Source organism: Mustela nivalis, assembly GCF_964662115.1.
Source record: "Mustela nivalis genome assembly, chromosome: 18".
NCBI lineage: Eukaryota > Metazoa > Chordata > Mammalia > Carnivora > Mustelidae > Mustela > Mustela nivalis.
Genome location: NC_139037.1, coordinates 59,701,655 through 59,727,254, shown reverse-complemented (window position 1 = coordinate 59,727,254; position 25,600 = coordinate 59,701,655). Strand labels below are relative to the sequence as shown.

General features: G+C 56.3%; 4 protein-coding genes across 12 annotated transcripts in view; 1 reads left to right on the top strand and 3 right to left on the bottom strand.

The window, feature by feature from the left end:
* Window positions 1-7,057, bottom strand: part of MEGF8 (multiple EGF like domains 8) — a 36,802-nt gene extending 29,745 nt beyond the window's left edge. The window contains exons 1-3 of one of the 2 annotated variants that reach the window (XM_082711072.1): window positions 6,111-7,057; window positions 649-812; window positions 182-388 (exon numbers count right to left, since the gene is read on the bottom strand). In XM_082711072.1, coding sequence (XP_082567198.1) covers window positions 182-388; window positions 649-812; window positions 6,111-6,297 — 558 coding nt within the window. In that variant the 5' untranslated portion in view covers window positions 6,298-7,057. The remainder of the gene's footprint in view (window positions 1-181; window positions 389-648; window positions 813-6,110) is intronic. The other variant, XM_082711071.1, reaches the window with a different exon arrangement.
* Window positions 7,058-7,457: 400 nt separating this feature from the next.
* On the bottom strand, window positions 7,458-15,945 carry TMEM145 (transmembrane protein 145). 3 transcript variants are annotated; one of them, XM_082712355.1, is made up of 15 exons: window positions 15,691-15,944; window positions 14,842-14,916; window positions 14,651-14,728; window positions 14,483-14,569; window positions 14,289-14,390; window positions 14,116-14,200; window positions 13,936-14,007; window positions 13,752-13,820; window positions 13,201-13,281; window positions 13,039-13,117; window positions 12,800-12,893; window positions 11,902-12,074; window positions 10,966-11,086; window positions 8,770-8,976; window positions 7,458-8,280 (listed from the first exon to the last, which is right to left on the bottom strand). In XM_082712355.1, the coding sequence occupies exons 1-15, from the start codon at window positions 15,808-15,810 to the stop codon at window positions 8,032-8,034; spliced, it is 1,692 nt and encodes a 563-aa protein (XP_082568481.1). In that variant the 5' UTR covers window positions 15,811-15,944; the 3' UTR covers window positions 7,458-8,031. The 3 variants fall into 3 exon arrangements, with proteins under 3 accessions (XP_082568481.1, XP_082568482.1, XP_082568483.1); XM_082712356.1 differs by having other exon boundaries at window positions 7,458-7,805; XM_082712357.1 differs by lacking the exon at window positions 7,458-8,280 and having other exon boundaries at window positions 8,313-8,976; window positions 15,691-15,945.
* Window positions 15,946-17,550: 1,605 nt separating this feature from the next.
* PRR19 (proline rich 19) lies at window positions 17,551-22,526 on the bottom strand. 6 transcript variants are annotated; one of them, XM_082710907.1, is made up of 3 exons: window positions 22,407-22,526; window positions 18,169-18,775; window positions 17,551-18,083 (listed from the first exon to the last, which is right to left on the bottom strand). In XM_082710907.1, the coding sequence occupies exons 1-3, from the start codon at window positions 22,500-22,502 to the stop codon at window positions 17,611-17,613; spliced, it is 1,176 nt and encodes a 391-aa protein (XP_082567033.1). In that variant the 5' UTR covers window positions 22,503-22,526; the 3' UTR covers window positions 17,551-17,610. The 6 variants fall into 6 exon arrangements, with proteins under 6 accessions (XP_082567033.1, XP_082567037.1, XP_082567034.1 ...); XM_082710911.1 differs by lacking the exon at window positions 22,407-22,526 and adding an exon at window positions 21,370-22,012; XM_082710908.1 differs by lacking the exon at window positions 22,407-22,526 and adding an exon at window positions 19,599-20,375.
* On the top strand, window positions 22,246-24,737 carry PAFAH1B3 (platelet activating factor acetylhydrolase 1b catalytic subunit 3). The gene is made up of 5 exons (XM_082710942.1): window positions 22,246-22,646; window positions 22,828-22,917; window positions 23,533-23,649; window positions 23,730-23,852; window positions 24,413-24,737. Exons 1-5 carry the CDS (start codon window positions 22,569-22,571, stop codon window positions 24,698-24,700), a joined length of 696 nt encoding a protein of 231 aa, XP_082567068.1. The 5' UTR covers window positions 22,246-22,568; the 3' UTR covers window positions 24,701-24,737.
* The last annotated feature ends 863 nt before the right edge of the window (window positions 24,738-25,600 follow it).

Here is a 25,600-nt window from a genome sequence, read left to right as displayed (position 1 = left end):
GGGGCCCCAGATGAAGGCAAGGCGGGGCTGGAGGGCAGATGGGAGTGGGGTCTGGGAGGAGAGGGGAGTCCTGAGGGTGACAGCAGGGTCCTAAGGGGCCAGGGAGTTTCAGGCAGGGGCACATGGAGCAGTAGGTGTGGTCACCTGGGGGCGGGGGACACACAGCTGGGGACAGGCTCACCGAGGCGCAGGTGCCGTGGCTGCCGCAGTAGGCTGAACACTCCTGCAGGCTGCAGTCAGGGCCCCCCCAGCCAGGCTCGCAGGCGCACACCCCAGGGGCCCGGCACTGCCCACGGCCGCTGCAGCCCCCAGGGCACAGGGAGAAGCGGAAGGAGGCATTGAATCCCAGAAGGTTGTAGTTGGCATCGCTGAAGAGATGCAGCAGCATCTGCAGGCACAAGATGCGCACGGCTGCAGGGGCTCCGGGGACTGGACTGGGGGGTGGGCTGCTCCCATCCCCACCCCACCCCACCCGGCGCGTCCCTGCCTCCTTTCTTGGGTCTCTCTCCACCCTTCTTTGCTGCCAACTCTCTCTTGCTGGGTCTCTGCCCCTCCCCCTCTTTTGTTTTCTTCTGTGTATCGAACCCCCTTCCTCCAAAGTCCACCCAGAACTCCAGCCAGAGACCCCCACCAACCGGCCCCACCAACCTTGCCTGAGGAGGCCTCGATGGGTGGAGGCCGAGTGCTCCCACTCAGACTGGCAAGCAGGGGCCCTCGAGGAGAGTCCCCATCATACACGAACAGGTAGTCGTAAGTGCATTCCGTGTCCAGGAAAAGGAAGTCCAGCAGGATCCGGTGCTGGGGGCTTGGGGCTGGGCAGGGAGAGTAGAGGGTGCTGGGCTCAGATGTGGACCCTCTTCCTGTGCCTCCATGTACCCCATCCCAAAATACCAAGGCCTGCCTGGTGATGTTGAAGGCCCAAAGATAAGTCAGACCTGAGCTCTGCCTTCGAGGGGCCCCCTGGTCTCAACAGCCCAGAGAGACCAGAGCAGTGACAGCCAAGGAGATGGGGGCCAGAGAAGGAATTACAGTGTCAGCCCCAGAAAGGCCTCCTGAGACCAGGCTGAACACCTCCCACCACTCCGGCAGCCAAGCTGAAGGGCCCCAGAAAGAACCCAACCCCGGGGGGTCACACAGAGCTGTAAGCCTCCGACACTAAGCCTGAGGGGCAGGCCAGTTTCTTCCCCCTGGATGGGCCAAACCTTGGAGTACCACAGCTCCTCTCCCCACCTCCCCAGGTCTCCGCTCGGTTTCTTGTAGTAGCTAAAGGCACAGACTTGAGCCAGCCTGCCTGGGCTCACTTCCTGGCTCTGCCACTTACTAACTACTAGCTGTGTGGCCTCGGGCAAGTCTCCTAACCTCTCTGAATCTGTTTCTCCATCTGGGAAGTAGAGTTGTAACAGTCCTAAGGCTGACTGAAACTTCTTGGCCGCTCCCATCAAGAGGGGAGGGCTGATTCCTCGCTCCCTGTACCTTGGGAAGACCCTCCAAGAGACTAGCGTGACCGACACACAGCAGCAAAGCAGACATTCTGGCCCTTGCACGGCTGGATCAGAGAAGTCTCGCAGCTTCTACCTGGACATCCCAGAATGCTCCTTCTCAGAACACAGCTGTCAAGCTCCGAAAAGCCAAAGCCACATGGGGTGGGGGGAGGGGCGCGGGCCAGCGTCCCACCTGACAACCCCAGCCAGCAACCACCAGCCCCTCGAGGGAGCTTTCATTGACGTCTGGCCCAGGTGAGTGTTCAGATGACCGCAGTCCCAGCGGACATCCAGCTAGGACCACAGGAGAGGCCTAGCCCTCCATAACCCCCATCCCACATCTTACACTGGGGGCTCGGGAAACTAGACCTGGGTTCCTGCTCCACTCCTGACCTGTTGGGGGACACTGGGCCAGCCCCTTCCCCGATGTCCCTCAGCACACTCCCCTGCGTACTAGAGATGCTCACACACCACTCACTAGCCGTGTGATCTTGGGCTGGTTCCACGGGCTCTCTGAACCTCGGTTTCCTTTATGTAAAATGGAGATACTCTCCCCACCCACCAAGGCTGATGGGAAGATTCAAGATGGTGACTCCAGGCCTCGCTGTCTCTTCCCAGGCTCATTGATTCAGCCTCCTCCCTGGCCTCCCGTCTTGCCCTGACAAGGGTCCCTGAGAGACTGTCCCCACTTGGCATCTGGTTCTGGCCCTACCCTGTTCAAAAGCCCTCCATGGCTGGGGTACCTGGATGGCTTAGTTGTTATGTGTCTCAGGTCACGACCTCAGCTAAGCGTGGAGCCTGCTTGAAGATTTTCTCTCTCTGGTTCTGCTCTTGGTTTTGGCACCAAAAAAAAAAAACCAAAAACAAAAAAAGGATTCTCTCTCCCTCTACCCCTCCTTCTCCTGCACTTGCTCACATGCTCTCTTAAAAAATAAATAAATAGGGCGCCTGGGTGGCTCAGTGGATTAAGCTGCTGCCTTCAGCTCAGGTCATGATCTCAGGGTCCTGGGATCCAGTCCCACATTGGGCTCTCTGCTCAGCAGGGAGCCTGCTTCCTCCTCTCTCTCTCTGCTTACTTGTGATCTCTCTCTGTCAAATAAATAAATAAAATCTTTAAATAAATAAATAAATAAATAAAATAAAGCCCTCCATGGCTCCCCACCATCCCCAGAACAAAGCCCAGCTCCCTAACCTGGAGTCTGAAGTCTCATTTGTCTCACGTCAGCTTACTCCTTGTAACTCCATCAGGAGCTGGGCCTTTGCACAAGCCTCTCTCTCTGGAGCACTTACTCCCTTGGTAAGAGCAAACTCCTCCAGGAAGCCTTCCCTGATGCCCCCCCCCACTGCTAGGTTAGGTGCCTATCTTGGGGGCTCTCGCTTTCCATTATAACCTTCATTTCTCTGTGCCAGGACCACCTATGTCTGCGTCTGTATCCTCTGCAGCCAAGGAGGCCCATGGGGCAGGGCCTAGGCCTAACTCATCTTGGGGTCCCTCCCTGACATTAACCCACACAGTGCCTGCCACTGAGTGAGGGCTCAGGAAATGCTGGATGAAGGACTGAAGAACCACACAAAAGAAAGAATACTGAAGGGCGCCTGGGTGGCTCTGTTGGTTAAGCCACCGCCTTTGGCTCAGGTCATGATCCCAGAGTCCTGGGATTGAGTCCCATATTGGGCTTCCCCTGCTCTGCAGGGAGCCTACTTCTTCCTCTCCCTCAGCCTCTCTCCCTGCTGTGCTCTCTCTCTCTGCCAAATAAATAAATAAAATCTAAAAAAAAAGAAAGAAAGAAAGAAAAGAAAGAAAGAAAGCTGGCTGAAGTTGGCAGCTCTCCCTCCAGAACCCCAGGAACATCACACAGACCCAAACCATGGTCTGGGGAATGAAGAAGAACCACTGCACCAGACTAGGCAACCAGACCTCCCAGAATCTTGCCAGCCTCAACCAAAATATAAAGCTCAGTTCCCAGAATCACAACAAGTACATCTTTGTCAAGGGCATGCCAGAAGCCAGCTCACTATCTGCTTTCTCCAAGGTCCTCCCTAAGTTCAAGATCTCCTGCTTCCACCCAACACAGACTCCACCCCATGTACCCCTGGACAGAGGTTCAACCCCAAAACTCCCTGCTTTTCATTTTCTTTTTAGATTTATTTATTTGAGCGCACAGGGGTGAGGGGAATGCAGGGGGGAGGGGCAGAGGGGGAGGGAGAGAGAAATCCAAAGTAGATGCCATGCTGAGCTAAGTGAGGAGCCTGACTCGAGGCTCAATCTCACAACCCTGAGATCACAACCTGAGCTGAAACCAAGAGCTGGACGGTTAACCAGGTGCACCACCCAGGCACCCCAAGCCCCTGCTTTTCAAAAGCAGAATGCCTCTTTATTCATGAGGATATTATGAGGACTGCCTACGATAAAGTGTGGATGTGGTACAAAAGGAAGTGGGTCAGTGCTTATTTTTTAAAAGATGGGGCAACATGCTGGTTCTCAAAGGTGACGGGCACTAGTAAGCATGGGAGATCAAGGAGGATCTGGAAGTCGCCCAGACTCCCTATTCCAACGTCCAGCCAGGTGGTCCCCAGGTCTTACTAGTGAAACTTCCTAAACACCTCTCTGCTCTCGGCCCCTCTACACCTCCTCCTCTCTTGCAGGATGAGCATACCATGTCTCTAGGCCAGCCCCCACCAGGCAGGTGGCTCTAAATCCTGCTCAAGATCCTTCTGTGGCTCCCCACCAATGCCAAGAGAAAAAGCCAAGTTGCTCAGCATCACATTGAAGGCCTTCCTTCCCCTGCTTGGGGCGTCCTCCATACCTCTCAGCCAGCAGTCTGATCAGACCAGAAAAACCTAGACATGGCTCCTGAGACACATCAGCCTCTCTTTGTCTTCGCAGAAGCTGTTCCTTTTTCTCACCCAGCAAACTCCTATGTATGCCTCAGAACCCTATCCAAGGGCTCCTCTTCTGTGACCCCCCTGGAGAATACTCTCATCCCCCTAGACCCATCTACCCAACCCCTCTACCTCCTTCTGTCTCAAGCCCTGAGCGTACTGTAGGAATAAAATCTGCAGCCAGCATTACCATCCCCAACAAGGCTGGGGCTCCTTAAGGCCAAAGAATGATGTGTATATCAAACACATACCATACTTCCTATCCTGTGCCCACCCACACCCCCAGACAGGAACAGACCCCATGCTGGAGACAGACAAACTCATCCTCAAGAAACTGGCTTCATCCATATTTCATACAACAGCCATGGGGACCTAAAGCATAAATCAGATCATGCCCTTCCCTGTTCAAAACCCTCCCACAACTTCCCAGTGTCCCCAAATAAAGACCAAGCTCTGCAGCCTGTAAAGGGAGACCATGCGTGATCTGGGACCTCACTCCTCTGGCTTTTGCCCAGAACCTCCCCTCGGGTACTCTTACTACTCCTTGGATGCCAGCTCCTACATCCGCTGCCGAGAAGCCTTCCTGGACTTCTCCAGCCACTGTCTCTGGACTTCTCATGACACCTCCCTAGTGCCCTCAGGATACAGCTCAAAATCAGTCCTTCACCCTCTGGTTCACGGTTTGTCTTCCTATTTTTGTGTCCTAGCACAGATACGTATTCTGTGTCATAGCACAGATTTCTAGGTCCTCAAAAACATCAGCCCTCCTGCTACCAGGCCTTTGCATGGGCTATACTCCTGGCCTAGGGGGGCCTTCTGTTCCCTCTTTCACATGCTTTTGGTCTTAGCTACAGGCCAAGCTAAATCAGACAGGGTTCCCACTCCTTGGGGGTGGGTCTGCTTCCCCCACTGGACCAGGAGCCCATAAGCATAAGGATGGGGCCTTTGCACAGGCTGTTCCCTCTGGAATGCTCTTCCATCCTCCTGGCTGATTCCTGTCGGTCCTTTGGATCTCAGTTCAGACATCTCCTCCCCCAGGAAGCCCTCTCTCTTCTCCCAGCCCCCAGGCCAGCTACTTCCTCTGGCTCCCAAAGGCCCCTGGGGTTCCTCCATCACAGTTCCAACCACTCTAGGTTTTTACTGTCTATTCATGTGTTTGTCTTCCCCACTGGATTTTAAGCCCCAAGTCATCACAGGTTGCTAGGGTTGCCTTGGTCTCTGTTATGTCCCAGTAGCAAATATAATATCTGGCATGTAAATGACTAGGGGAAAAAAATGCCTTTACCGGACTACTTTAGAAATAACAACAGTATTACCCTAATACCATTTACTGTGTACTTACCATGTGCCAGGCACCTTAAGTAATGATCTCATTGAATTCCAACAACCCTATGAAGTCAGTACTAGTATGAATGCTACCTGGGAGGAGGGGAAGCTGGACCTCACAGAAAGGAAGCTGCAGTGGAACCCAAATTTGAAGCAGGTGGTTGGGCTAAGAGCCTAAGTTGCTAACAGTTATTCGGAATATCTCTCACTGATGCTCTTGGCTTGTAACTGTCCATCTGGGCCTGTGGGCAACTCCCCCACCAGGCTTCCAGGCGTCCCAGGGCAGGGCCCATGTTGGCTGCACTTCAGAGCAAAGGGCCCGGACCAGAACAGGGGTGCGGGAATGCGGTGAGTGGAGTTAAAGAGTGCACAAATAAATTAGCGAATGGGTGGGTGTGTGACCCACGCGGCCCCACTCACCCTCGATGAGCCACTCGCAATTGCCATTGACGCTGTAGTTGCCCGCACCATCCGTCACGAAGCCGGGCGCCTCCCGCAGCACTTGCCGCTGCCCCTTACAGTCCCCTGCCTGGGCCCCAGGGAACAGCGGCCCCAGCAGGGCCAAAGATAGAGCCAGAGCCACTGCCGGAGCCTTGCCCGGGGCCATCGCCTCTTCCCGCACGGACTCTGACAGACTGGGACAGGCCTTAAAGACCGGGGAGGACCCTGCCTGCGGCGGGAGGCCCTACAAATGTGACCTCTATAGACGGGACATGGTCTTGTAGACCACGGAGGTCCAGGAGTCGCAGACCCCTCGAAGGGAACCGCCGCTGTAGACGGGCTCTAGAAGCTACGGAAAGGCCCTATAGACCTATGTAAATGAGGTCGTTCCGGACGGGGCCCACCCCTAGGGACCGTGGGAGTCCCTTATAGTCACGGGTCCCCATAGGCTATCTGACCCCATAAACGGTGTCCAGCAGTTATAAACGCGGGCCACTGCAGGCCGAAACGGACCTTATATACGGATCGGTCCCCAGGGGGCGAAGGGCTCTACAGCCCGGCGGGGGCCTCCAAAGAGGGTGCGGGTCGTGCCGGGCCAGGCCCGGAAGGTCCGAGAGAAACCCCTAGAGCCGGGTGCGGGGCGCGAGCGGGTGTCGGAGCCGGAACCTGTCTCCAGGGGCTCGGGCCTAGACCCCATACACGTACTCCCTCGCTCACCCACCCGCGCCTCCCTCCGGAGCCGGATGGACCAGATCAGAGAGACGAGGGGTTGCTCGGGCTAGAGCGGCCTAAGAAGACCCGCTGGGAGGACGAGGGGGCGGGGGCCGAGCGGCCGCTGTGGGAGGAAAGATGGAGAGGAGGCGAGAAGTCGCAGAGACGCTGGTCAGAGCGGCCCTAGGAGGACTGCGGAGCACTCAACCCCACCCCTCCACAGAGAGAGACTTCCGGAAACTTCCCCGCCCATTTGTTCCCAGACGCGTGCGCAGCAGTGATCGCCTTGGCCTGCGAAGAGAGAATTACACATGCGCAGTGCTGAAATCACGACCCAGCCTCGGGGTACGGGTCGTTGAGGAAAGTTTGTGCCACTGGAGGGCGCCTGTAGCTCTGACTGGAGAAGGAACGGTAAAAACAGAGGAGCCCCGCAGTAGGAGAGTTCTGTTAGATGCTTCAGATATCCAGTGCTCCCAGATTCGGGGCCCGTATCGAGGCCAGGTTATACAGGCCCTCCCAAAGTGCCATTTCACGGGTGGACACACTGAGGCCCAGGCCCTGGAATGGCTCCTGCTCCGCCCCGCCTCTGAGAACCATCAAGATGTAAAGAGTCCATTTTATAGATAAAAACTCAACGAATCCGCTTTATTTTGGCAAGAAGGGAAAAAGTCTTTTTGCCGGGGACCTAAGGGAGGGCCCCCAGATGGAGACAGGGGTGGGCAGAGTCCGGGTCCGAAGTCACAGAGATCCAAGGGAAGGTGTCAGAGTCGAGACCAGATTCACAATATCCGTCCCAGGAGCAATGGCTGGGGGTCGCGGAATCCTGGAGAGTCACGGGCAGGGTCCCGGCGATCGTCACTGTTGTTCCGGGGTCCGGCGGGATCAGAGGTCTCGGAGGGGGCCAGGGGGCCGTAGGTCTCGAAACAGCGGGAGCCCAGAATCCGGCGCCGCTCGGGGCAGGGGCTGAGGGAGGGGACGGGGAGAGCGGCTCCCGCGGGACCGTTTGGCACAAAAGTCGGGGGGAGGGGCGGGGAGGAGCGGGACAGTACGCACCCCTACCTGGGCGCGCAGGGTGGGGAGGGTCGGGAAGGCCTGGGATGGCAGAGCCCTGGGGCCCGGATAGAGCGGGGATCCGGAGCCCGGCCGGGGCCCGGCAGGCGGACCATGGGGTGGGGGTGGGCAAGGGTGCTCAGACCGGGGGTGCAGTGCCCCCGGCCCTGTGCATGCTGAAGTATTCCGTGAAGCCGGTGTGCGGCGCCGCCGTCTGGGGCACGAGCCGCTGGTAGGGCGGCGTCGGGCCATCCCAGCTCGGGTCGGCCGCCTTGGGGAACCGAGCGGGAAGGGGCGGGGAGGCCGCGCCCGGCTCGGCCATGGTCACCACGCGGCCCCTCGGGGCCACCGCCGCCGCCACCGCCGTCTCCTCCACCTGCTTCCCGGCCTGGGAGGGGGGTCAGGGTCAGAGGCCGTCCGGGACCCACGGGGGGCAGATGCGGCCCCGAAGTCCCGACCCCCTCCCCGCAAAGGAGCCCCCCCTCCCGAGGTGCGGGCGCAGGTGTCAATCAGGGAAGGAGCGGATGGCCGGGCGCCTGGGCAGCGGGGCCAGGTACTCAAGGGGCGGCGTCGGAGCGCGCGGGGCGAACTCCGGCGGCGGCCGGAGAGTGGGGGGAGAGCCGCGGAAGGCCGGTGGCGGGGGCACGGCGCCTGGCGTCTGCGGGGGCGTGCGCAACAGCGCCAGGACCCAGTCGGGCAGGGTGGGCGCGGGCGCCGGGGTGCGGTCGCGGCGCGGTGTTGGGGCTCCGGGCGTGCGGAAGGCTGGGGGTGGGCTGAGGCGTCTGGGAGAGGGGGGCGGCGGCGGGGCCGGGAGCGGGGTCAGGTACTCCAGGGGCGGCGCCAGCAGCTCCTCGTGCGCCGGGAGCGCGGGGCTTACGGAGGAGGCGGACGGGGGGATGGAGAAGAGCTCCGTGAAGTTGGGCACCGAGTCGCTGATGAACGTCACGTTCCCATAGACGTGCTGCGGGAAGGCCTTGTCGGTGGATTGGCTCCCTCCGGGCCCCGGGGCCCCGGCTGAGGCGATCTGCGACGTGCGCACGTGGTACGGGAAGTTCTTGTTGGCCGCAGACGGGCGGGTCATGATCTGGGGCGAGAGGCCAAGTGCTGGTTGGAGAAACACTGTCCAGGCATCAGGCCGGCTCCGTAAACATGGCGTCCTAAGGATTTCCCCTCACTTGACATCCCCCAGGATTCCCTGTGGCCCCTCAGCCTTGATTAGGCACCTACTCTGGGCTTGCACCTTTTTCCTCCATCCACCGTCCTGTGATGCTTCCTCCATTGGGGCCCTGATCACTGACTTATTGCTGGTCGGTTAAGTGTCAGCTCCTTCACTGTGCGGTATGACAGCCACTGGCTGTATGGAGCTATTTACGTTTAAATTAATTAATAGGAAACAATGAAAATTTTTGTCTTCACACTAGCTACATTTAAGTGCTTAGTAACCACATGTGAATAGTAGCTACTGCATTGAACAGCACAGAGTACAGAATATTTTCATAAACATAGAAAGATCAATTGGGACAATACTGGGTAGATTCTAGAATGCTAGCACCATGAAGGCAGGAATTTGTTCAGTTCCCTGCTGAATCCCCAATACCTTCTAGAACAGTACCTGACTCATAAGCGCTCTGTAAATATTGATTGAATGTAGAGATGTGTCTAGTCTAGTAGGTCACAAGGGCAGAGAGACTGGATGTGACTCTAGCATTGCACATGGGAGCCCAGTATGACTTCCCCCCCCACCCCCACCCCACCAAGGCTGTGCTCAGTAGGGACAAGGAATGCGGGAGGTGGACCTGTGCTCAACTGAGCATTTTTTAGGAAAGAAACTGGCTGAAGGTGAAATATAGCTAAAAGGGCACTGCATTTCCATGTTTAGGCCCATACCCCACCTCTCCTCCCACAGCTCATTGAGTATGGGATCTGGAGCATGTTGATAAAACTACCTGAGCCTCACTGGGGAAAAGGGACTGCAGTGCCTACTTGGAAAGATGAGGAGACAGCAGAAATGCAAACCCCTGATGCAGAGCTCGGCAAGTGATGGTTCCCAGTATTTCTCTTTCTGTCCCTTTCTGACTTCCTGCAGAGTTTCCAGAAGGGCTGTACTGGGAAGGTGAGTCTCTAACTTAAGTCAGACTGTGGGGTGGAAGATGGGGGATGGGGCCATCTGTGACTGAGTACATTCCCCACCCAGAGCACATTGTGGACACCTGGGGTCAGGCAGGCTCCAGGGCCCTCATCAATGTTTGTATTCCTGTCTGGCTCCCCCTGCTGGAGAAGGATTGGGCTCAAAGTCCCTGCCCTAATACCAAAGGCCATGGAGCCCTCACAGGTCACCTCCCCTGTTTGGGCCTTAGTTCCTTCCCCTTTCTGTAGAGTGGGTTCAACAACCATTACCCATCCTGTCCTGGGGCTGGTTTGACAATTAAACAAGATGTATGAACATATAGACACATGAACTGTCTCCCAGAAGGCCAGATAGGATATAAACAAGGGCAAAGAAGAGGTTTGGTGCTGATATCTTCTTGATATCACTCAGATCTAGGCCCCTGGGACCCCAGCCTGGCCCATCCCACCTGCTTCTTCCTGAACAATGACCTATAATGGCAGATGAGAGAAGGTGACAGGGAAGGGAGGAGTAGTGACCAAGGGATTTGGGAAAGGCAGAAGGATACAGAAGGGAAATGTGAGAGTCTGGGGTCACAGGTCCGGAATGGGAGTGGGGGGGGGGGTTGTTGGAGTTGTTGGGCACCTGACTGGCTCAGTTGGTACAGCATGTAGCTTCTTCATCACAGGGTCATGAGTTCAAGCCTCATGTTGAGTGTAGAGTTTATTTAAGAAAAAAACACGGAGCGGGGGCGGGGGGGGGGTGGATAGGGTTGGGGAAGAGGCCAGATGGGAGCAAGGAATAAAAGAGAGTGGACTTTGCGGGGATCCAGCAGACTCTCAATGTCTGTTGGGTGACTAAAGGGATGAAGTGAAGGAAATGGAAGGAGAGCTAAGAACAGAAGGTTCAGTCTCATGCAACCTCTGCCCATCAGGCTCCCACCCTGACCTGGATGCCCTTCCTCACCAGGAACACGCCATGGGCATACAAATGGATCCCCAGCTGAATTCCATTGACAATCTTCTCCCGGGCCCACTTGGGGATCCCAAAGTTGGCGATCAGGGCCATCACAGGAACTGCAAAGAACCTGAAGGGGAGGCACTGGGTCAGCAGAGACACTGCCCCTGCCCTCGTCCCCACCCCAGGGCCCCAGCTCCCCTGCCACACACACGCACACACACACACACACACACACACACAGGGCCCAGGTGGGTCCCAAACTGGAGAAAAGCCAGTGTGACCTTCAGAAGCCAGAGGTTAAAAGGGGGCAGGAATCCCACTGGCCTGGGAGATTCTGGAAGGCAAAGACTAGGTTGAATTTAACTCAGTTCCACCCCGCCCCAAATCCCCAGTGCCTGAGAGGAAAAAGATGTTTGGTGAATGAATTAACAAAAGAGCATAACAATTAAGGACTCCCTGTGTATCATACATATAAATTCATTAAGTCTCACAATGATGCTATGAGGCAAGTACAATTTTCATTCCCATTAAACAGGTAAGGAAACTGAGGCAACAGAACTTACTTGATTTGCATGAGGTCCCACAGTTTACAAGCTTTAGAACTGGGACCTGAACACAGGCAGTCAGGCTTAGAATTTGCCTACTGTACTGCTGTCATGTTTGAATGATAGAAAATTACGGCTAGCTTTTATTGAACACTTAACTATGTGCCAGATACAAGGCCCTTACATACTGCCTGACGCATGCTCAAGAGAATGCTTTCTTTATGAGTAGGCAACCTGAATCTCTTTTTTTTTTTTTTTTTTTCCAGGTCACAAAATGAGTCAGCAGCAGACTCTGGGACAGCTGCCTCACTGAACAGGGCCTGAGAAATGGACCGCAGTTTCCAGGAAGCCCCAGGACCAGGAGACAGGGACGGGTTGAGGGCCCAGCATGTCTCACCAGAGGGTGTAGGCAGCAAAGAAGGGCACATAGAAGGGCTGCTTCTCCGGGAAGTGGCGCAAGGAGATGAACACGGCGTAGGAGAACCACACGTAAGCTGCCACCTGCAGCCCAATGAGCCCATAGCCCGCCGGCGACTCATACGTGTACAGTACCTGGCCCGGGTCAAAGAACTGGACCCAAAGAAGAGGGTTTGTCATAGCCCTGACCCCCTGCCCTCCTACACAGGGACCCCCAGGCCCACCCCTGGGCACCCAGGGGTCAGAGGTACTTGGTCAGGACAGAAGCAGCAGGAGAGCACAAAATGGAAACAGAAACAGGTAGAGGAAGAGAATACATTAACTACCAGGGGCCCAACAAGGGGCGAGGCACCTGCCATGCGTGAGAGTTACATTTGCTTCAACTCGGTGAGTCAGGTCTTATTATCACCCCACTTCACAGAGGGGGAAACTGAGGCTAAGAGAGACACATTTGGGCCAAAGTCAACCAAGGTGATATAAAGTTTTAGAGGAGCCCCCCAGAGATAGGTAAGATCTTCCTACCTTTCCAGAAGAGGAAACAGGCTTAGAGGGGGCAAGAATCATCCAAGGTCAGCTAGCTGGGGAGTGGGAGAGCCAGTGTGCGGGACTCCTGAACTCTCAGGCATGACACTGAGTATAAATGTGACAGACAGTGAGAGACGGAGGGAGGAGGAAGAAGGCTCCACTGAGATGGTGAACAGGGGAGGCAGGCACTCAGAGAGACAGATGGGCAGGCAGAATCACAGAGTGGGAGAGAGCGAGCCAGCAAGAGTGCGATGTGGGGAAGGGCTGGCAGACCCATGGAGGAGGTGGCCAAAAGCCTTGGGTGGGGTGTGTGGTGGGGAGGCAAGGCCTGGGCAGTGGCGGGAGGCACTCACCTCAGCCTCATAGATGAGCAGCACCACGTGGGTAAGGGTGTACAGGGTCATGTAGACAGACAACTTCACGGAACCCGAGTGGCTGATGCGGCCCCTGGCGGCCGGCCATGAGGGGAGACAGCAGGGGTGGGGGCTATCAGGGAGAAGCAAGCAGCCACCCCCCAGATCCACCCGTGTGTCCTGTTCCCTAGCCCAGCCACACCTCCCCCCAGCACTCCCTCCCACCCCAGCCTGGGCACCGTGTCACCGTGAATCCCTTCCCCAGAAGGATGAGCATCAGCAGGAAGATGAGGAAGCTGGAGGAGAAGAGCAGCTTGGCTGGAAGGAGGGCGGAGAGGGTGTGTCAGACACAGGGTTCAGAGAGAGCCCAGGCAGCCTTCCCCGGCCCACTTCGTTCTCACCCAAGATCTTCAGACTCTCATTGCCAATGCCGTCGGTGGCATACTGGCCCCAGTAGATGCAGAAAAACAGGAGGCTCAGGACTGAGGGGAGAATGGGCAGAGGGAGGAAAGGACAAAAACTGCATTGGGGCATCGCTGTTCCCTAGTTCTACAATCTAGACGGCCAGAATTCCTCCTTCGTCCCTATCAGGATTCTAGACCATTCCTTCCCACTGATGTCCTAGAAGACTCTGGGGTCCAAGGCCCAGCCCCTCGTCTCCGGGACCAGATATTCAGGCCCACAGACACCTCCTCCCCCAGACCCAGGAACCCAGGGCCCCAGCCCTCTCCTCCCTCAGACCCAGGGGTCCAGGCCCCCAAACCCTCTTCCTTCAGACCTAGGAGTCCAGGCCCCAGCCCCTCCTCCTTCAGACCCAGGAGTCCAGGCCCCCAGCCCCTCTTCCCTCAGACCCAGGGTCCAGGCCCCCAGCCCCTCCTCTCTCAGACCCAGGTATCTGGACCCTAGGTCCCTCCTCTGACAGCACTCAAAGTTGGGCTACTCTAAACCTCACCCTCCACTCCTGCTGCCGCCATGAACATTTTATAAGTTGTATGGAGCAACTGACGACCTTTCAGCAAATCTAGAAGAGGTAGGGGAAGGGGGTTCACAGACAGGAAAGGAGAGTAGCCCACCTCCCCCAACCCTTCCCCCATAACTCCCAACCTCCCACCACTCCCACCATGTGCTGGACTCACATCCAAAGTAACAGGAGAGGAAGAAGATGAGGATGAAGATGAGAAGGAAAGTCACATCTGTCTCCAGGATCCCTGCCGATTTGGTAGAAGGAAGAAAGGATTCAGTCAGACTGGGTGTCAGCAGGTACCCAACTCTAGAGTCCCACAAAGATCCTGGCTTCTGGGTCCCCATATGCTCACCAAACTCATCGGCCGAGAAATGCCGTGTCCAGAAGGACTTGCCATTGGTGAGGACCATCTCATACTCCAACTGCAGCCCATCTCCCTGTGGACAGTGTGGAGTCCTGAGCAGGTAGGGGGGCCAGCAGCAAGGCAAGGAGGAGGAGGCCCAGGTGGCCATCCAGGCCCCTTACCCCACACTTGCTGAGTGCGATGTACCACCACCTTTCGCGCACGGAGCGGAAGCTTCGGCCGCTGGAGCAGCTCAGGTAACGGGTTCCCTCCTCTGACACTACCTGGTGAAGAGAAAGAAGGGTGAAGCCTCTCTGTGCAGCCCCCAGGCCCTCAGCCTTCAGCACCTGCCCACTACCCCAGACTGGGCCCATACCTGACAGCCTGACCAGGCGTACTGGGTGGTGAGGTTGATGACCTGGTTGTTCTCGGGCCTGATCACGGACTCCTTGGCCAGGCAGTCCTGGAGAAGGCAGGGACATGGTCACCCCCTGACCAGCCTCAACCCTCCCCCCTCAACCCCATATACCCTCACGGCCTTCACCTTGTCCCCTGCCTTGTACACAGCTGGCCACTGGGATGGGTCATCGAAATAGAGGAGGATGTTCTGGCAGCACTTGGCCTGCAGACCCAGAGATTTTACAAGTTTGGGGAGTCTGGGGAGCTGGGATGGCCCTTGCCTTGGGAGACAGAGGGAGTCTCCAGCCTCAGCAAGACAAGTCAGGGAAGGCTCACCTCAGGGTATCGGAAGCGAAAGTCCAGTCGGCCATAATCCGAAAGAAAGCAAAATCTTGTCAGGAAGAGCCAGTCCTGGAAAAGGGGCCCAGTCCTGCTGAGTCCTCTGAGAACTCTCCTCCACTCCACGGGGCCCCAACTTTCCTTCCCTACCCTTGCGTACCTGATTTCCCAAGGAGCATTAACGGGACCAAGTTATCTCCCAAATTCTTCTGTGATCCCTTTGCCTTTTCTTTCCAGGATTCTTGCCTCGGGTGCCTCCCCACCCCAAGTTATTTTGTCCCCTCAAAACACTTCTCCCATTTTCCCAGTGCCCTAAGAAAGACCCTGGGGGGCAAGATACCCACCCCAGCCACGTTCAGTCCCAGACACCATCTGAGTGCCATCCCCCCAGGAGTTATGCACACACATGTCCCCCCCACGGGGGTCCCAGAGACCATCTTGTCCTGGGGAATAGTCCAAACGGCCCTCTCCCGACCCTGAGCAGAAGTGTGAACTCAAGGCTCTCCGCGGAGTGAAAAGTGCTGTCCCTTCAGCACCACCTCGGCGTTTCCCCCCCAACCCCCACCCCAAACTCTGACTCTCCCAACCCGTCTCTCCTCCCCGCCCAGCTCTGACCTCAATGTCCCTCCCATAACCCCCAAGTCTCTTCTCGACCCCACAGCCCCTCTCAGCCTCATCACTGACCCAGTCCTCCCATTCGCCCCCCAACACCAGCCCCATTCCCCCCCGCGGCTCCCAGGGACCGCCGGGGACGGGCGGCAGGGGGCGGGGCGGCACCCTCCTCCCTCCCTTCCCTCCTGTCCCCGGGGGCCCGGCGGGTGGCAGGGGAGGGCCCAGCGCGCTCACCTCCTTGGAGCTGAGGTTGCCCCTCACGTACTTGGCCCGGGCGCGGGGGGGCAGTGGCAGCAGCAGGAGCAGCAGCGGCGGCAGCAGGCGGCGCAGAGCGGGCGCGCGCGGGGGCTCCATTCCGCCCGCTACCGGCCCCGGCCCCGGCCCCAGCTCCGCTCCGGCTCCCGCTCGGCTCCGGCCCGGCGACGGCAGCGAGAGCGCGCGGGCCGGCCAGCGCGCGTCCCCGATTAAAGGGGCCGCCGGGCGCCACGCTCCCCGCCCCCTACGCCGGGGTGCCCTGATCTGGCGCCTCCTCAATCGGTGTGAGAGAGGGCGCCTCTTTCCTCGCCTCTCAACCCCGCCCCAGCCTCCCCTCTGGGAATGTCCCTGACACCTCTGGCTCCCCGTGTCCTACACTGAACTCCCATTCCCCCAAGCCCTTCCTCCTCCTCTAGACTGCCATCTTGGTATGACCCCCAACCCACAGACCCCAAAGCTGTCCTGACCTCCCCCGAATTTAGTCCCCAAACTCCTCTTTGGGAGGAGTTTGTCATCCCCGCTGGCATGACAGCCATCCTCATCTGTGTCCTCCCAAGATCCCATGGGCTCCGTGAAGTGCCCAGAGAGACATAAGAGGCGGGAGAGGGCAAACCACTTGTTCTGAGTCACAAAAGACAGAGATGGCACAACTCTGGGCCACAACCACTACACTTCATTGCCTGACCCTGTCCAGTCACTGCTCACCAGGGTGTGAAACCTGCTCACTGCCTCTCAGAAGAGGTGGTGTTGTGAGAAGCCCAGAGAGGACTGAAATCAACTGCCTGGGTTCAAAACCCAACATTGCCACTTTCTCATTAGACCTCAGCCAAGTCCTGTAATCTCCCAGTTCAGTCCCCTACCAGCTGGTTCCAACCTTATGGTTTCCCAGTGGGCAACGGGATCCCTGGAAAGGCTTTACAGAGTAGCATCCAAGTCCCTCAGCTTCCTTTTCCTGATCAGATTCCAGCAAACATTTCTAGCTTCGTTCCTCCCCCTCCTCTGCAAAAAATGTGCTGCTCCTCAAAATATCATTTTATGAAACTTTCTAAGCCAGGTGCCAGGCAGGAAACATAAGGGCATGAAACATTTCGGTGTGAGCCCCATGAACAGGCAGCCTCGGCTCCTCGGTTTGAGCCAGTTGTTGCCAGAAGGGATAGTAGATCTGCTGCCAGATCTTTTCTTTCTTTCTTTCCTTTTTTTTTTTTTTTTTTTCCTCAGAGAACCAGAAATGTGTTGGGCTTTTTTGGTTTTGCTTTTGTTTTAAAGCAAACTGGTTTGTAATAGTAGGCAATTAATTCAAAAATGTAAAATGTATCTTGAGCCAAAGTAAAAAGTCTGGGGGTCAGGTTCAGGCCTCATCTCCCCCTCCTGTCATGATCCTGCAAACGCAGTCCCTGTGCCTGCCGGACCAGGAGCCCATCAACAGCAGGGCCTGGACGTGACTCACTCTTGGTCCCAGAACAGCCTAGGCATATGGACTACATGCACATACTATCCCACAGAACAGCATTCCTAGTATTGCCTGAAATGTTCTTTTCCTCCACTACTAGTAAGTTTTTACTCATCTTAAGACTTGTAAAGGTCTAGGTCTGCTCCCTTCTGAACAACTCCCTCATCACCGGGGCAGAATCATCACTCCTTCCTTATACTCCTGGCATATAGCTGGCTTCACTGGGTGAATGTGTGGAACTGACTAAAGCCCCAGGTTTCCCCAACTCTGGCCCCTCAAACCCTAGGAAGGTGATAAATGATGGCATCTTCCCCTCCATCTTGGACCCAGAACTCAGAGCAAAGCAAAACTGCTATCCTTGGTCAGCTACTCACTGAAAATCAAGGGGATCATGTAGAAGGTACTTTATTGAGGTGATTAGGAGTACCCCCGGCCCAGCCTCAGCCCCCTCAGTACAGTCTCATGGGTGGAAAGGACCAGGCCTCTGGGCTGCTCTGAGCCACTACCCAGGAGAGGCTGGGCAGTGGGGCAGGAGGGCTGGGGCTCCAGTCCAGGGCAGAGGTTTCAGGCAACAAGGGTGATGGTGGCTGAGGCAGGGGTTGTTGTGGCCCGACCCCCCAGGGCCGGGGAGGGGGTGGTGTGGCTACGAGCCAGATACTTTTCAGCAGGTCAAAGGCTGTTGGGGGGCCCCAGGCTGCCCCAGATGGTGAAGGCAACAAGGGCAAGGGTGGTGGCCAGGGACCTTTTGGCGGTGCCAGGCTCACCCTGTGCACCATGGGAGTGCTGGAGGTGTGAGAAATGGCAAAGGTAAGCTCCTTTGTCCTCCGTTGCCTCCTCTGCCTCCCCTCCCCTAGGGCCTGCTCGGGGCTGCTGATCCAGGAGGGTGTCATCCTTTGGCTTTCAGGGCCTCCAGGCTTGGTCCCTGGCACAAAGGAAAAAAGCATGGGGGACAGCTGAGCTAGAGCAGACAGGGGAAGGGGAATACAGGGAGCAGGAGGCAGGCTCACCTGGTAAGGGTGGATGGAAGTCATGGAGCACCAGGGTGAGGTCAGGCACACAGCCATGGCAGGACTGTAAGGTGCCCACGATGGCATCCCTGGCTTCTTGCACTAGGTTCCTCCTGGGGAAGGCCTGTGGCAGAATCAGCTGGCACTGCAGCTCCTCCAGCAGCTTTCCCAAGCCAAGGATCTCTGGGGGACTGGGTGGGCCTGGGCCCGAGCCTCTAGGAACCTGGTTCTCCTTGCCCCCTGACTGCAGGGCTGGTTCTTGGACCCGGCTTGGGCTTGGGGAGGGTTTGGTGGGGAATGAAGGGGTGCCTGGCTCCAGGGACTCACAGCTAAGCAGCCGTGCCACGTCCAGAGATTTCACTTCATGGTTGAAGAGACCCCAGTGCTCCCGGCTCAGCCGGCCCTGGGTTATGACCACAAGCTTGGGAACAGTAGCGGCCACAGGGAGATCCTGACTGGCCACAGGAGGATCCTGACGGGTCAATGGCCGGCGGTTGCCCATCAGGGCCTCATTGCGCTCCCGCCTGGTCTTCCGACGGCGCACACGACCAGGTTTCTCAGGCCGCTGGAAAGGCTGGGGGGCTGGCCCCCGGGGGTCCATTGTGTCCTGGAAGAAAAAAGCTAGGATGGTCATCGGTATACAGGTAATCAGGAACTAAAAGTGAACGGTGAGAAGAAGAGATGGTTTGGGGTGAGGTGGAAATACTACTTACAAAGATGAGATGGGAGTAAGATAGTGGGGAGGGAGCCACTGGCAAAGGCTTGGTCAGAGAGGTCGGGTGGGGTCAAGGGAGTCGCGGTGAATGGGAAGGTCCTTGGCTATGGATGTCAGGGAATAGAGAGGGTTACAGGGTGCCGGGACATAAGGAAATAGCTAAAAGATGGGGGGGGGGGGAGGACAGGATCATGAGACCACAGGTATCTGCTGAACCAGGAAGAGATTGTGGACAGAGGAAAAATCCAAGGATAGGGGCGCCTGGGTGGCTCAGTGGGTTAAGCCGCTGCCTTCGGCTCAGGTCATGATCTCAGGGTCCTGGGATCGGGTCCCGCATCGGGCTCTCTGCTCGGTAGGGAGCCTGCTTCCCTCTCTCTCTCTCTCTCTGGCTGCCTCTCCATCTACTTGTGATTTCTCTCTGTCAAATTAATAAATAAAATCTTTAAAAAAAAAAATCTAAGGATAGAGGAGGTACTGGAGAATGCAGAAAGAGATGGCAAAGGGAGAAGGGCAGAAGAGATAAATAGCAGAAAAGAAGTTGGAGAGGCTGAGAAGACCTCTGTAAAGCAGAAGGGGCAACGGCGGAGCTACCAGGAACTGGGGCCTAGTCACAGGACCAGCCAGGTAGTCTAGGGTAGGAGACGAGGCCAGGGTGGGCAGTTGAGGTTAGGGAGGGAGGGTACGGTTGGTGGGGGCAGGGCGTGGAGCATCTCACCTTCTCCTGGACCAACGAACCCTGCCCCCTACCCACCCCACGTGGCTGTGGGGTGCAGTGGCTTCTTTTCCGCGGTAATCCTACCTCACCACGTACTGGGGTCTCTTCGGAGCCTCACGCTGGGCCTCCTGCGTACAACACGCATGCGTGTGCCCTCCCACTCCCTCTAGCTTCCTGCTCCCGGACTTCTGGCTCCCGCCAGGCACGAGGCACCAGTGCCGGTTATAGTCCCACCCATTCCAGCCTTACTGTCAGAAACATCTCTCATTTGTCCTTAGACACCTCCCATCCACCAATTGGCTGTGAGGCCCACTGGGGCCCTCCCCCTTTCTGAGTGCTGATTGGTTCAGATGTCTATTAGCGGACTTTCTCTCTGGACAGTGCGATGAGGCGAGGCACAAGGGGAAAAGGGGCCATTGTAAGCCTTTATGTGCAGCCGGTCACCAGGCAGTCACAGAATTCTTCCCCAGTGTGGAGTCATTCAGAACTTGGATCTGCAGTTAGGCTACCCAGCTTCAAATGCCCAAGTTGGCATGTTTGAGTTGTGTGACATGGAAAACTGTAACTGCCGAGACCCTCAGTGTCCTAATTTGTAAAATGGAGTTGGAAGGAGTACCTCCTTCTTCATGTGGTGGCTGTACGAAATGAGCCAATATACCTAACTTGAAACAGTTCTCGATTTGAATGAAATAAGTGCCTCAAAGCTGTTTATTGCTAAGCTTTGCTTCCAAAAGCCCTTCTCCACCTTTCCAGTTTATCTATCTACACTTGCTCCCTCAGACTTTTTTTTTTTTTTTAAAGATGTATTTATGGGGCGCCTGGGTGGCTCAGTGGGTTAAGCCGCTGCCTTCGGCTCGGGTCATGATCTCAGGGTCCTGGGATCAAGTCCCGCATCGGGCTCTCTGCTCAGCAGGGGGCCTGCTTCCCTTCCTCTCTCTCTGCCTGCCTCTCTGCCTACTTGTGATCTCTCTCTGTCAAATACATAAATAAAATCTTAAAAAAAAAATAAAGATGTATTTATCATGGGGCGTCTGGGTGGCTCAGTTGGTTGAGTGTCTGCCTTCGGCTCAGGTCATATCTCAGGGTCCTGAAATTGTGATCCGCATTGGGCTCCCTGCTCAGTGGAGAGCTTGCTTGTCCCTCTCCCTATGCCCTTACCCCAGCTCATGCCCTCAAATTAATTATTATTATTATTATTATTTTTAAGTTGTATTTATCTAAAGAGAAAGCAAGCTTGAACAAGGGTGGGGCAGAAGGAGAGGGAGAGAGAATCCTCAAACAGGCTCCCTGCTGAGCGTAGAGCAGGACGCTCAGGACCCTGAGATCATGACCTGAACTGAAATCAAGAGTTGGCAGCTTAACTGACTGAGCCACCCAGGTGCCACCCCCAACCTCCTGACACACATCCCCAAGTCTTTAAAATCAAGCTATGGCCAAAGTATTTCCCATGCCCTAATAAGCTATATTACCCATGTAATACTGCTTACCCAGTCTTCCTGACTTTTCAAGGCCTAACTCAAATACAACTAGGAAACCTCTCACACTCAGAGTCCTTCTCTTCCTCCTCCTCTACTCTCTTAATCACAACCTTGATCCTTCTCCCAGCTGAGTCTCATCTCTCTTCCCCAACACGCTGGGATGAGGCCAGGATCTGACCCATTCATTTAATATTCATCCAAGTTCTTGGTACTATGAGTCAGACCCTGTTTAGGCTAATGGATGGAGGCAAACCATTAACATGATAAATAGGACTATCTCAGTATCAACCTACCTAGAAAGAATCAACAGATGGAAAGGTTCCATCTGGGAGCAGAGCTACAGGAATATAACCAGGAAGTTTAGGATGGTTGGGGGATCCCCCCCCAACCTGGTCCCTGAGAACAGGAAGAACTGGAAGACTTGAGATTAATATGGGGCGTTGGGGGGCGACTTTAGGTGGCTTTGGCTATGGATGTAGGTTTCAGAGCCCAGACACATCTGTGGGTTTAGGGAGGGGAACGGAGGCCACGAATCTGCAAGATGAGCTGGGCGGGAGGGGCGCCAGGCTGGACCTGGGCCTTGTGGCATCTCTAGTTTCCTTTCTCTTTCTGCAGCTTCTGCTGCCCTCTTTGCAGCACCTGTGGTGTATGTAATGCAAAGATATGTAGTTTAGATTTTATGCCACAAAAACTGGTGTTTTTGAGAGGGGGTCTGGGATGGGGGCACGAACATATAAGCTCACTAAAACTCTGGTGGTGCCTTAGCCTTACAAGTGAGGCTCTGCCCATTTTGCCATCTTCCTTTTTTCTCCCCACATAAGTAGAAAATGGGCGCGTCCCCTCCTAGCCAGGTGCGTACGAGTCACCCCCTCAAGGGATGCAGGAATGGACTCGTCCACTCACTCCCCTCCCCCAACCACCACGTGAATGAGACACAGAGCTGGTGATCTCTTTCTCACACACACACACACACACACACACACACACACACACACACACAGCTGGTGATCTCTCTCTTTCTTTTTCTCACCCACAGCTGGTGATCCCTTCCGCACATTTCTCGCCCTATAGCAAACGGTTTCTACCCTCAAGGAAAGAGTCTAGATTCCACCCCACCCCACCCCCGCCAATTCTCGGCCTTTCAGGTAGCTCGCCCCTCCCCCTGACGCAGGTGCGGTGGTTTCTCCCTGCCCCCACGGGTGCTCCCTGTTCTCGCACCGTCCCCGGGTGCTCCAGCGGCCGCCGCCCGAGAAAGAGTGGCCTGGGCGGGAAGCGCTGGACGAGTCCACTGTACGACCGCCGCGGGGGAAGCGTGGGCTCCGGACTCTACCTCCCCTTCCAAGTGAAGGTTTCCGCTCCTGCAGAGGAGGCGGCGCCCGGGGTCCGGCGTTGTGCTCGCTGGACTGCGGGCGTCGGGACCGGCCATTGTTGCCGGGAAGGGAGGGGTGGGCGTGGCCCCGCTCGCCCATCCTGCAGGAGCCGCGGCGCCAAGATGAGCGGAGGGGAGAACCCGGCCAGCAAGCCCACGCCGGTGCAGGACGTGCAGGGCGACGGACGCTGGATGTCCCTGGTGAGCGACCCGGCCTGCGTACTGAGGAGTCCGGGAAGGGCCTCGGGAGAGCAGCTGTTGGGCGCCGCTCTCTGTACGTGATTAGGAAACCGGGCAATCGGGGTGGTGCTGCCTAAGGAAGCGGAACGAGGCGGGCCCAGAAGCGCGCGTGCCACGGACTCTCCCCTGTACCTCCCCATAGCACCATCGCTTCGTGGCCGACAGCAAAGATAAGGAACCCGAAGTCGTCTTTATCGGGGACTCGTTGGTCCAGCTAATGCACCAGTGCGAGGTGAGACCCGTCCCGGTCCCCCTGCACCACCCCGGCCTGTGCCCTCACAGACACACCTGGATCAGAGTCTGAGGTACCCAAAATAGCCTCAGGCAGCATCCCACACCCAAAATCTTGGTGTAAGGTGCAACATTGTTCCGATGAGGAACTGTGTGACCTGTCAAATGGAGGCTTTCTTGCAAGATTGCCTGAGGTGAGACTCTATTGTTTGCTTAAGAGAGTGCACAGCCCGAATGGATATTCACAAAGAATGGTTATCCATAAAGCCCTAGTGTTTCTGCGAATTGAAAGTCAACTGGAATAGCTCTCCACAAAGGGGGCTCAGTTGTGTTACCTTTCCACTAAGTGAGGTCAAACTGTAATGGTTTTCATCGGCTGTAAGGCTAGTAGTTGAGTGCATGACTCAAGCTGAATGGGTTTCCATAAAGCGAGTCTTGCTTCTATGAGTCTCCAGGAAAGGGAGACTAGACTAAGTTTGCATCAGGTGAGGTTTTGACCAAACTGCTTCCATAAGGCAGGGCCGGCTCTTCCTTGCTGACATTTGGTGCACACTCGGACAGAGGGCGGTGGTCCCTGCTGCTGTCGCCCCTGTGCCCACACCACTTCTTCCCACAGATCTGGCGGGAACTCTTTTCTCCGCTGCACGCACTTAACTTTGGCATTGGCAGTGATAGCACACAACATGTGCTTTGGCGGCTGGAGAATGGGGAGCTGGAACACATCCGACCCAAGGTGAGCAGAGCTTGGGTGGGCAGCGAAAGCCCCCTATAAGCCTCCCCCTTTACCTCTGCTTCCTGCCTCTCTTTCCACAGATTGTGGTGGTCTGGGTGGGTACCAACAACCATGGGCACACAGCAGAGCAAGTGACTGGTGGCATCAAGGCCATTGTGGACCTGGTGAACCAGCGGCAACCCCAGGCCCGCGTCGTGGTGCTGGTGAGATGTGTGTGGGGGTGTCAGGGAAAAGAGAATGGCAGTGGCCCAGGACCCCCTCAAGTGCAACCGCAGCTGGTTCTGGGGAGCAGGGCGGCAGAGCAGTGACTTTCAGGCAGAAGCTCACATCAAAGCTTGCTAGAGACCCAGCAGCTGCAGTTAAGGTCACGTTCAGGGACCTTAGCCTCTTTTGTTCAAGAAACTGCTGAAGGTTCTGGTGGTGTTGCCAAACCGAAAACAATTAGCCAGAAGTTGTTAGACATTCCCAGGGCAAATCCAGGCTCCATCACTTCTAGCCAGAACCTTTCCTCCTCAGAGGGATTGACCCTTTGCCACGCTATTGATATTTTTAGGATTGATACTTGGAAAAGACACAAACACCCAAAAGGTTCTTGCTGAATTGGGGTCTCAGATGCAGTATTGGGAATCATCCCGCTAATCCCCCACTTTCCCATCACTAGTGTATTGCACTGCTGGGGACTCTGTGGTGAGGGTGAACTGTTTGGCCCAGAGCACAGATGCCGGTAGGATGTCTCCTCACAACTCTTGGTGCCCTTCCTCAGGGCCTGCTTCCGAGGGGCCAGCACCCTAACCCACTTCGTGAGAAAAACCGACGGGTGAACGAGCTGGTCCGAGCAGCACTGGCTGGCCACCCACGAGCCCACTTCCTGGATGCCGACCCGGGCTTTGTGCACTCAGACGGTACCATAAGTCACCATGACATGTACGATTACCTGCACCTGAGCCGCCTGGGCTACACACCTGTCTGTCGAGCCCTGCACTCCCTGCTTCTGCATCTGCTGGCCCAAGATCAGGGCCAGGGGGTCGCCCTGCCAGAGGCCACACCCTAAGCATTCTCCCTCTCCAACATTAAATTTTCATTCCTCAGTCTCCCGTTTCTTCCTTTATGGGACAGCCCTTCTAGGTCCCTCGACCTCTGTGACCCTGGAGCTCTGGAGGGTATTTTGTTTCTGCCCAAAGCAGGGATCGGCCGATCCATCTAGGCCCTCTGGTTCTTGTGGAGTCTGGCAGGTTTCTACTACCAGTAACGCTAAACGCAGGCCCCACCCATCAGTAACACACTGGGTGAAGTCAGTTTGCCCACTCTACCCTATATAGTCAAGGTTAAGTAAGAATTCTGGAAACCTAGTGACCCAGCAATCAAAGCCCAGCCAAAGCTGTCCTCCCCTCTTTACAGCAGATCTCCCCCAGGCTGGAACTTCTGGTGCTCTGGTCTCAGCTTAGATGCCACTTCCTGCAGAAGCCTCCTGACCCCCCCCATTGCAGGTGGCCCTCCCTACACACAGGGCATGGGTTTTCACCTTGCCAGGGAGGCACAGTCCACAGGCTGGCCCTGCAGAGTGTAGCCCCAGAAAGGCTCCTGCTGCCTGGCTGCAGTGCTGGTTCGGGCCATGTGGGGGCAGCAAGAGACACTGAGAACAACACTGTACCCTGCCCCAGGTCCAGCTTCGGCTTCCAGGGTGAACTGCCCACATTGTAAGAGCCTTATCTCACACCTTCTCCAAACCCCCTCCTGTCGGATGTCTGCGTAAGACGCAGAGTAGCGACAGTGATCCTCAAGCACCAGGGCCAGAAAGGCTGCTCAGTCCACAGTGAGCCGGGCATTGCTCCCTGCAGTGAGGGTTGTATTGGGGGGGGGGGGGAGCAGACAGCTAGTGTATAGCTTCTTGCCCATCTGAAGGCAGGACCAGCACAACCCATACCCCTTCTCCCTGTAGAGTGGGCAGCCA